At 42.0% G+C, this 11,384-nt stretch overlaps 1 protein-coding gene across 1 annotated transcript; it reads right to left on the bottom strand.

Annotated features, from left to right (window-relative positions):
* Positions 1-2,956: 2,956 nt before the first annotated feature.
* On the bottom strand, positions 2,957-6,652 carry AVPR1B (arginine vasopressin receptor 1B). Its single transcript, XM_081914525.1, has 2 exons — positions 5,641-6,652; positions 2,957-3,606 (listed from the first exon to the last, which is right to left on the bottom strand). The coding sequence occupies exons 1-2, from the start codon at positions 6,611-6,613 to the stop codon at positions 3,284-3,286; spliced, it is 1,296 nt and encodes a 431-aa protein (XP_081770651.1). The 5' UTR covers positions 6,614-6,652; the 3' UTR covers positions 2,957-3,283.
* Between the last annotated feature and the right edge of the window lie 4,732 nt (positions 6,653-11,384).

Raw genomic sequence — 11,384 nt, 5'->3', positions numbered from 1 at the left:
CCAGCATTCAAAAACTTCCTCAGCTTGCATTAACTAGCCACACACAAGGCAAGCAAGCTCCACCCCCCCAGTCATTCTTAGACTTCTTATTGGGTGAGCAACACAGCCAAGCAACACAGTTGGAGCCTCCCTCCTCCCTGGCTGGCAGGGAGGGAGGGAGAGGAGCTGCTTCCTTTGAAATTTAAGGGACATCATTTAAGGGACATTTAAGGGACATCCATCAATAAGGGACAGCAGCAGGACATGGCACTGGAATAAGGGACTGTCCCTTCAAATAAGGGACACTTGACAGCTATGCATTTCATCAGATGCACGAAGTGAAATCTTTTCTGGCAGATATATAAAAGAGAAAATTGCAAAGTAGACGTCAAATAAAAAGTGACATTTCTATTTATTTAAAATGAGTAAAAATAATGACCAAAACTCCCTATTTTTATATCTTTAATTCTGTCTGTAAACAACACAGAGGATCTGTGTGTATTGTAGTATTGTAGTTTCATATTTTAGTTTGGGAAATCGAAAGGTTGACCCTTTGCTATTTGTGTTGTATTCCTACGGGGAGTCTTGCTCTCTGTAAAAAGGAAATTCCACCTTCATTTTTATTTGGTGCTTAAGCTGTTCCCAAATACAAGCCAGGCCTTCCCAAATAATTTTGGTTGTGTACACACCATACACCATACACACTTCCCCAAAGAACCTCGGTAACTATAATTTTCCCTTCACAGGGTTACGATTTTGAGGGAAGTCATGTGCTTGAAATGTATTTTGTTCATGCTTTTTGCAATGTCAATGGTGAAGTCAACTCCAAAATACAATATTTTGTTTGAAACCGAATGGGTCTGCACTATCCTTCAAACCTCTTGCATCTCCATCTTTTACTTTGGGAGTGATACCCATGGCATGGCAAAGGAATTGTCTGTGATGGCTAGCCTAAAAATAATGCTAAAAAATCTCATTCCAGCTTGCTGAAGCTGGCTTCATAGTCAGAAACCTTAGCCTTCATTTAAACATGCCATGTATGCTATCTGGCAAAAAGGATAGCATTAAGTTTCTTGCTTGGAGAGGCACAGTATAAATGACTATTTAGATGGCATCTGCCACCCACGAAGCTTAGTGAGATGTTTTCAGAAACATATTGCAAATATTGGAAGTGTAATATCCTTTTGCAGATCTGCTCCATATGCTTCATGGCAGGGCTGATGGATAGCTTATACTTATTGGATGCTACATTGTTATAACTGTTAGCAATAGTGAAACTTGAATTGGATTTAAATCCACGATTAATTTTATTTAATCTTTTTAATCCGATTTAATTGAATAGATTCCAAACAGCTGCAATTTATAATGAATTTAATAATCTCTGAAAAGCCAGTCCAGGGCAGATACTGTAAAAACCAACAGCTTACATTCATTTCCTCAATCCTAAAATGTAGCCAAGATTGAAAAGCTAGTCAATGCAATGTACAGAAGGAGTGACAGCTCTGCAATTACCCCACCCCCCAAATAAAAATGCATTGCCAAAAAATGGCCTTTCTTCATAAACTATTATAACATGACATATAAAGCTTGATAGAAATATATTGTCATAAAGTAAAAAGCTTTGGTCTCTCTTGCATTGTACCCCCCTCCCCTTTTTCTGAAAAAAATAAAATAAACCATGTATGCTAGGGTAAAGTAGTATTTCATTACACGTGGGACAGCAAAGGCTGGGGAAGGGGTATGGACTTAGCAGTAGGTGTTTTGTATATTATTTAAAGTCAATCCTTATAGTATTGCTTTGCGCTTGAGGCAGTGAAGCCATTGACACAAATTGACTGAGAAGCTGTAATAGCTGGAATGTCCATAAACACTTCTAATTGTTCTGTGAGAAAATACTGTTAGAATGTGTTAAGTTCTTCTTTATTTAATATAAGTCAAGTTTACTCACTTTGTAAGCCCAGAACAAGAGGTTGTTTATTGATGAACAGGTCAACACAACAACAACAACATAGGAAAATGAAAGTAACCACAATAGCAAGCTACAAGATGGAGTCTTAGCTCCAACCCAAAATAACTGGATGCAATATTTAACTCCATAATTATGAATTATTATATTAAGGCTTAGTTTGAATTCTTCTAGGGGAGCTCAAAACCTTGGTTTGTCCCCGCTTAGGAAGAACATGAATTTTTACACCACATGATTCTGACTGATGGTGAGGCTGATGTGGCGTTCAAAGTATGGCTGCTGTCACTTTCACCTCACTTTTCCGTCTTCCAATTATAAAGGGGTGGTGGAGGAAAGGGAGACCAGAGAAGGGAACTAGGGCAAAAGCAAACCCTCCTGCACTTGGTAATAACTTGCCTCCTGCTATCATGGTGGAGCATGAAGTCAGGGGTAAGGAATCTTCTTCAGCTTGAGGGTTGCATTCTCTCCTAGGCATCCTTCTGCCAATGGTGGCTGGGACCAAAGGCAAAAGTGGGCAAGACAAGATGACAGGTGTGGGTGTGGCCAGAGGGGAATGTGGGCGGAGCAGCAGTTCAAGAGCAATGCCACCTCTCTAGTGGTCAAGCATTTTGATTTTGATTTCTGCCTACTCTTTTCTCCTGCTGTTGTGGAGGGCAATAAGAGTCATGCTTGCTGTTACTAGGGAGGTGAGGGAGAAAGCAGCAGTGAGGGAGTGAGGGAGGGGCTGGGACTGGGAGGTGTTACAACTGGATTTGTGTCTTTGCACACATCTAGGCTGAGCACCTTCAGCCTAAAGCAGATTCGAAACTTATTTCCTTTCTCACAGAATTCTGGCCACTGTAGGATTGCTTGGGATTGTAACTTTGTGAGGGGTCAACTACAGCGCCCAGAATTCTTTTTTTTGGGGGGGGGGAATGTGTTTCAAATGTGCCATACTGTGTATGCAGCCATAGCTGGAGCACAGAAAGCTATCAGCTTACCACTGAGCAGCTTGTTTGCAACCAGCATTCTTGAGAAAGAAATGGCTCAGGTCTGATAGAAAAGCCAAAGTGACAGGTAAGAACATAAGGAGATCCTTGCTGGATCTGACCAGAGATCTACCTGGCTCAGAACTGTGTTCTCACAGGGACTACCTAGAAGTCCACAATATATTACACATAAGTATAAATGGGATGCAGGTATTCTTTGCCAACTCTCAAGTTTCTGCAGAACAAAGCTCTTGCAGAAAGATAGACTTAAATCCCATACATGATAAGACCATCAAGTTCCTCTGCTCTCCATTACCATTCGGAGCTCCTGTCACAGAGTAACTACCATACAGTGGCTGAAGCTTATACTCTAGAGCTCCCTTGATTCAGTCACTGTGTCCTCCTCATAGGGCTGGTAGAAATCTTTCAAGCTCTCCAGTTGCATCTGAACACCGGCACCAGCCGCAATTAGGGTGCTCTGTGGGCTGTGAGTCAAGATAGTGGTTTTCCGACTGCAGAGGCTGCCATTGGAGAATTGCCTCTTGAGGTTGGAGTGAAGGTTCCCACAGCAGGAGAAAAAGTGCATGATATCATGAACAAGATGTCCGCTGAAGAACATGTAAATCCAGGGGTTGCAGCAGCTGCTGAGGCTGGCGAGTAACATGGTGATGGTGTAAGTTGCATTGCTGGACTCTGAAATGGAGAGGGAAACAATGGCAGTTAATTTACCCCCCACCAACTCCATGAAAATAAAAAATGTGTGGTATGTCTCTGGCAGATGTAGACATGTAAAATACAATTGCATGTAATAATGGTGTCCTTAAATGTGAAAGATGCCTCTTAATTGTCTGCATAGAGGACAGAGAGGAGTGTGCGAGTGTGGCTTGAAACTGAGTAAGATATTAAAAAAGGTATTTAAGTATACCTTCACCAAGAAACCAGAGGCCTTCCTTCTGGGCATGGTCGGCCAGAACGTGTTAAAGAAGGATAGAACATTTTTTATGTACGCTACAACGGCGGCAAGGATACTTATTGCTAAGAGCTGGAAAACCCAAGATCTACCAACACTGGAAGAATGGCAGATGCAGCTGATGGACTATATGCAACTGGCTGAGATGACTGGCAGAATCCGCGACCTGGGAGAGGAGAGGGTTGAAGAAGACTGGAAGAAATTTAAGATTTATTTACAAAAGTACTGTAATTTGGTTGAATCCTAACAAGGAAGCCAGAGCAGAAATAACTGTCTACCATTAAATTATAATTTTTTATTTGAGTTTAACCTAAATATTGCACTTAAGAGTATAAACAAGATGATAATTTGCTTGGAAAAATTTGTTTTTAATGATGAAAGTGGAAGCGGGAGACGTGAGGGAGTCCGCAATAGAATGAAAAGATGTTATGAAACCTATTTTGTTTGTTAAATATGTATCTGTAAAAAATCTTAATAAAAATTTTTATAAAAAAAAAAAAAAAAAAGAAACTGAGTAAGATACAGGGCTCTGTTAAGTCATATTCAGAAATCACTGTGCCTGCATAGGGAAGGATTATACTGAAGGTCTGGGTGTGACATTTGTCACACTGCTAGTATTCTACAGGTAATATGCGGCAGGTAGTTGGAACTGGCTTTGATTCTCAACACAGTTATACATAGGAGCCAACATGCAATGTGTAAAATAGGATAGACTGTGCCTGAAGGAGGATTAGAACTCAGGTCTTTGAGAGTCTAAAGCCGGCACTCTAATGACTCCACTATCTACCAACCCTCAGCTATTGATTAGTTGACCACACTGTTTGGGTTTCATTTTAAATCCTCCAGGCCAGGGATGATGCTCTCGTGCTCAGTTCTTTTAATGATTCTCTCTCTTGCTTGCTTTTTAAAAAAAAGTATTATTTGAACATCTATATAATCTTTATCTAGGTAACAAATCCAAGCATAATTTGATCCCATGTTCTGTAAAGAACTCAAAATAGGGAAATTAAACACCATGACGGTATATCCTACAATCATGATGGCTTATAAGTTCACACATCTGCATTTCTGTTTTAGCAACCAATTTTTCAACAGTGTGTGATGTTATTATTTTACTTCAAAACCATAATTGTAGACGTATCTTGTAACCGTAGTGAAAATAATAATGTACAGGCAAAACCACCCCCTCTCTCCCACCACACACAAATCTTTTAGAAAACAGTCGTTTCCGTGTTGCCTTAATGAAAGCTAGATGGAGATGCAGAGCAATGCAGTTGCTACTAGAATACAGTACAAGTTGTAAATGTCTGTTTGTGACAGAGATCAGCCTAGACATTGCATCTTACTATGCTGGTGGGTGAGATGTAGGTAGGTGTGTGTCGGGGAAAACATTTCTTGCCTGATGTGAGTGAGTGAGTGAGTGAGTGAATGAATGAAAGATTTCCTTCTCCCAGGTTGCATGTGCAAATCAGGAGCTGGTGTGCATTTGCTGCGAGAGACAGGGAGTCACTGAAGTGTGTCCGTACTGTATACCTATTTGTGAGTGTTGCATTAAATCTGTTTTCCTCTGGGTGGTTTTACTCATCTAATCAGAAGAGCACTTCCCCATCTGCCATGGGATGGATATGAAAGAAAAAGCTATACTTGATCACCACATGGAGGCCTGACTAAGGTCCAGAGCTTGCACTGACTGTGATGTGGGAAGCAGGGTGAGTCTTTGAATCCTGACCCTCTCTTTCCTCCTCAAAGACACTCACCGTCATTCGGGGCATTCCTGTCCCACACCGACCACATCTGCATGCTGAAGAAGGGAGCCCAGCAAGCGACGTAGGCCAGCACTATGACAAAGGTCATCTTCACAGTGCGGATCTTTGCCCTCGAGATGGTGCGCACGCTGCTGACCCGGGAGCCAGACTGGCACTCGGCTCCCTTCTGAACGGTGGCTGTATAAGAAATAGCAGCAGCCGCAGTCGTAGGGGCAGGAGAAGGACCGCAGCTCTGCGTCTTCCCTCGAAGGTTCTTGCAGATCTTGTGGCAAATGAGGCTGTAGCAGACGGTGAGGATGGCCACCGGCAGCACGAAGACGCACAAGGTCATCCATGTAATGTAGGCTTTAGCCCCCCAGGGATACTTGAATTCCGCCCAGCAGTCCAGCACGCCAGAGCCTTGCTGCACCTCTCTGAGAGAGAAGATGAAGATCTGAGGCAAGCTGAGCAGGCAGCTGAGCAGCCAAGTGACCCCGATCATCTGGTAAGCCTGGCAGCTGGGCTGCTGCAGGGTGCGCAGCGGGTGGCACACCGCCATATAGCGGTCCAGCGTCATAGCAATGAGCATGTAGGTGGAGGCAAACATGCTGAGCACCTGCAGGTACTTGACAGCCTTGCAAAGAGGATCCGGCCCCTGGAAGCGATAGGTCACCTCCCAGATCATTTGCGGGAGGACCTGGAAGAGCGCCACCCCGAGGTCGGTCAGGCCCAGGTGCAGGATGAAAAGGTGCATGCGGCTCATCTTCTTCCTTAGCCGGTACATGGCCAGAAGGACGCCCAGGTTCCCCACCAGGGTCACCACCAGGATGGCTGCCAGGACCCCAATCTCAGCCTTGGCGAGTTCTTCGTCTCGGGTGTGGAGGATAGTCTGGTTGCCATCTCCATCCTTTGGCTCAAAGAGTCTGGTGCTCTCCAGAAAAGATCTGTTCACAAAGCTGCTATGGTCAGTGCTATTCTTCCCCATTGACTAGGATTCGAAGAAGTGCGGTGATTTCCGAAAAGTAAGTTCTGCAATATGAGACTCTCTGAGAGATCAGGTAGTTAGATTAATAGCACCCTCCTCATGACTGTAGATCTGTAGAAGCCAGATTAATTTTCCATCTTTCTTTTAACTGTTCCCTCTCCCCTTAATATTTGGCCTGGCTATTTATCATCACGAGGTGAGTCAGATTCAGCTAACAATATAATTTGTCTTAAATCCCCTTTTCTAATTTGCCTGGAAAGCTGCAAATCTTTTTTATGAATATGAATTGTTTACAATATATCTTGCTCAGTTTTCATTTCCCTCTTCTGCGCCCATCAACACCCCTGCTTTGCTTTGGGATCCGATAGCTCGTTGAATTTTATGGTCTCTTTTCTCTCACACCCCTCACTTCTTTCCTAGTTCCTTACTCTCTCGGGATCCATTAGATCTTTCCCCCCTTTCCTCTCTGCACTGACCAGCTCAGACAGCACTACTATTAATTTTCAGAGTCTTTTATAGAAGTCTCAGGAAAAAACACAACAACAATTAAAATAACTAAAATCCCACCATCAGGCACAGATTTTTTGCCTACGTAGTAAATTGAATGAAGCTAAGCATTTGCAAATCAATCAAAATGCCAAGGTCCTGGATCTCTTTTTGAGTGCCGGTGGTAGATGCTAAATCTGAATGCAGCTGATTCCCCAGGCTGTGTGAACTGCCTGCTGCTTCGATCTGGGTTTTATAGACAGGGAGCTGCCCTCTCTGGTTGGTCCTTACCATCTGGCTCTATTGTCTCCTCTGTTGCTGAGCTAGAATCTGAAGAGAGTCTCCTGCTTAATACAACATGCATACAAACACACACACACATACACAGAGGTGAGTGTATTTTCTTTCTTGAGTGAAGAAATAGATCAAATATTTCTTTTTAAAAAAAACAACCACCATTTTGCTTCTGTAGCTCCCAAGTGAAGATCTTCTGGGCGTCCAGATGGTACGGGGTGTTTTTTGGGGGAAACTTCATTAGTTTCACCGTGAGTGCTAATATATTCTGCAGAAGTGTGCCAATTTGCAATATTCCTCCCTTTCCTCCTATCCGTTAATGACTCCATATCCAGAAAAGTCTCTCCCTCAGAATTCTCTCTTTATTCACAAGGTGGTCAAAGTTTGTGATTATAATTGAACAGTATAGAATGGAAAGTCAATGAAAATATGTCTTGTTTACGATCTACCTTTTTGCTTCAATGAATCCTATCATCAGCTGTTTTTTCTTCACATTCCCCAGAGGCTGGCTAGCAAATATCCACAAGATTGCAATCATGGACAATTCTGGAATCCTTAGGAACAGAGTCAAATTTGGCATTAGAGGTTGTGATAAACTGTTTCTGTGGTTATTTTGAAAGAGTTTCTTATGGATTTTTTTTTTTTTTTGTAGTTTAGTGCTCTTTTTAAGTAATGCTGTTAAACACAAATTTAACAAAATTGTTACTTTCCAGACACTTCAGAAAGATTTGAGAATTATTGATAGAACTATCTATGTGAAATCATGAACAAAACTATATTACAGAGAGTTTCATCTTTGACTAATACAGAGAAAATCTGCTATTTGTTGATGGTTCAGGAGAAAAACACTACATGTATTTATGTTTGCCTTAGCTGCTCAAAGGATCAAGGATCCAACAGAATTTTATTACAGTATAAGCTTGGGGTTTCATGTGCTGGAGAAGTATATGTACTTCTATACTGTTTGTATTTTGTGATGGCCCAAGGGTTCTAACAAATAAATTTGACTGGCTGGCCCACTGGCTACAGCCAAACCTGATGAAATCAGCAGCTGTGAATAATTTTCAGTGATCCTAAGCACTTCCTAAGAACACAGTGGTATAGAACACACCATTACAGTGATGCGTTGCCCCAATAGAATATCTTTATTGCAGGTGTATTTTGGCTATAGAATTTGCAATAGAAAAGTGTCCTTTGTTTCCAAGGAGTGATCATTTTGGATTTTTAAACATTAACATCACGTATTGCCTTCAAAAGCTAACTTGGCTGCTACTCCTTGGAGGAAAACGAAAAGCAGCTTCCCAAATATTATGGGTTTTCTTTCAACAGGATTACTGTAGTTTTCTTCAGAAGGCAAACTGCTACAGCCTGTGGTATTTGCAGTGTCTGAGCTATGTGTGTTTGCTTTTCTTCTCTTAGTAGGGACTGACTGTCAATTCGCCATGCAAACACATGAAAAAGACTGTATAGGTCAACCAGAAATTAGCACAAATGATCTTGTGAATATATGGCTGCACCATCCTGTAGAAATGACTGAAGTCATCATGGACTTGTTGTGGGGAAAGAGAAGCATTGCACAGAATAATATTCTTCTTTGCCACAGTCAGACTGTCTGATTTCCTGGCAGTTTACTAAAATGTGAAATAAAATTAAAAGCAGAAATGAAATCCAATTGAATGCAGAAGTGGAGTGGAAATCAGATTCCTGGTAGTACATCTTTCTGGGCAGGTAGATTATACATTATTTTGATATAATAGCAATATCCTATACTCTGTAAAAAGATTCTGATAAGGAAGGGAGATTGAAAGGGTTTCTTCCTGTAGCAGGCTATCGCCATGGTTTCAGCAGTTGATGCGAAAACTACCTATTTCATAACAGCCTATTCTGCAATAAAGTGCAGTTACTTTAATAAGACTGCTAAACCATCCCCACTCCCGGAAGGAGGAAGACGTATGGGAGGGTTTGCTTTGGATTTAACTTTCAAAATAATTGCCTTATTTACAAATATAGGCAAACAGCAGACAATCCTAGCAGGCCACAGACCCACTATCCCATATTAGTAGTCACTGCACCCTTCAGCCAGCTTACCATGCTCTTTCATTGTGACCTGGGTCTTACTTCAAAAACTACCAATCTGCTATTTCACAACTGCCCCCAAAACACCCTTTGCCATCTAGATGCCCAAAGATCTTCACTTTGGAGTCACAGAAGCAAATGGGTTTTTAGATAGATGATAGATAGATAGATAGATAGATAGATAGATAGATAGATAGATAGAGATAGATAGATAGATAATAAATAAATAATAAATAAATTATCTCTTTCTTTGGTCAAGAAAGAAAAGACACCCACCTGTGTGTGTGTTTGTTGTGCATGTTGTATTAAGCAGGAGACTCTCTTCAGATTCTAGCACAGCAACAGAGGAAACAATAGAGCCAGATGGCAAGAACCAATCAGAGAGGGCAGCTCCCTGGAGGGTAAGGTTATCAATGACTTGTTAAGTTGTGGGTGAACATATCAGACGACACAGCAATTCTCCAAACAGCTCTTGTTTATTCACAGGCCAGAACAGAACTGAACTGAAGGGTTCAGCCAGCCTGCTTATATAGAGCTCCAGTACAACGTAACTGTAACAACTTTCTGTAACTATCCAATCACTGAATGCCACTTTCGATCCCTTATTTGCATATGTGGACCTGAACTATCTACAGTATCCCCCTGCTGGCCCAGGGTGAGAATTTCAGTACATAACACCTATGTTCCATCAGAGGCAGTATGCCTTGGAATGCCAGTGGCTGGGAATCACAAGTGGCTTTTGCCACTGGTTAGCTGCTGTGAGAACAGGATGCTGGGCTAAAAAGGCCAAGGGCCTTCTCAGATCTGGAGCTGCCCTTGTACAAGGGACACTGCAATATCACAAGCTGCATCGCATTCCCACACCACCGGGCTCTGAAAAAGAGTACTAAATTATGTCCTTGCTCACACAATCATTATCAGCAGTATGACTAAGGATTTGTTCTCACTGGAGTAATAAATCTGTGTCAAGGCAGAATCACTTGAAGCTGTAGGTGGGCCAGCATCATTGCCTGATCTTCTATACAAAAAAATCCCCCATATAGAAAACTTGATGTCAAGGAGAAGAGTGGTCTACTATTGTTCTATAGAAGAGAAAGAAAAGCCCTTTCCTGCACTTTATCTTATTAGAATCAACAGCAAAAATGACAACTGGTTATGCCTGGTGCACAAATGTGCTCCTTTAAAGCCATGTCACTGCCTGTTCCTAGAGTCTGACTGCCATTATTTGTTTCTACTTACAATATTTTTCGCTCCATAAGACGCACCTAGTTTTTAGAGGAGGAAAACAAGAAAAAAAATATTCTGAAAGAAACAGTGGGTGTAATATTTTTGTGGTTCATGCTGTGGCCACAGACATGATATGTGATTTGACGGTGAGTTTGGGGTAGTCCAATGCAAAAATCCTGAGGATCCATGTGGATCCGTGCTTTGTAACCACGTTTTTGCACCACTGCAGCCCCACGAAACAGTGGATGTGTGTGCCTTTTAGTGCAGGCTGTAGCCATGGACATGCTATGTGATCTGATGGAGAATTTGGGTTGACCTAATGCAAAAATCCTGAGTGTTAAGTTGTGGGTGAACATATCAGACGACACAGCGATTCTTCAAACAGCTCTTGTTTATTCAAAGGCCAGAACAGAACTGAACTGAGTCAGCCTGCTTATATAGAGCTCCAGAACAACGTAACTGTAGCAACTTTCTAAAACTATCCAATCACTGAACGTCACTTTCGATCCTTCATTTGCATAACTATCTACCGTATCCCCCTGCTGGCCCAGGGTGAGAACTTCAGTACTGTACATAACACTGAGGATCCATGTGTTTTTACCTCCCCTCTCCCCAGCAGCCTCCTTTATCGCTAGAGTCCCTTATCTCCCCTCCTGATCGCTTGCTGATAAGCTGCTCAGTGGCTTTG

This window comes from Podarcis melisellensis, assembly GCF_964234715.1.
Source record: "Podarcis melisellensis genome assembly, chromosome: 6".
Taxonomy (NCBI): Eukaryota; Metazoa; Chordata; class Lepidosauria; order Squamata; family Lacertidae; genus Podarcis; species Podarcis melisellensis.
Note: the sequence above shows the minus strand (reverse complement) of the source record. Positions and strands in the feature narration are given on the sequence as shown.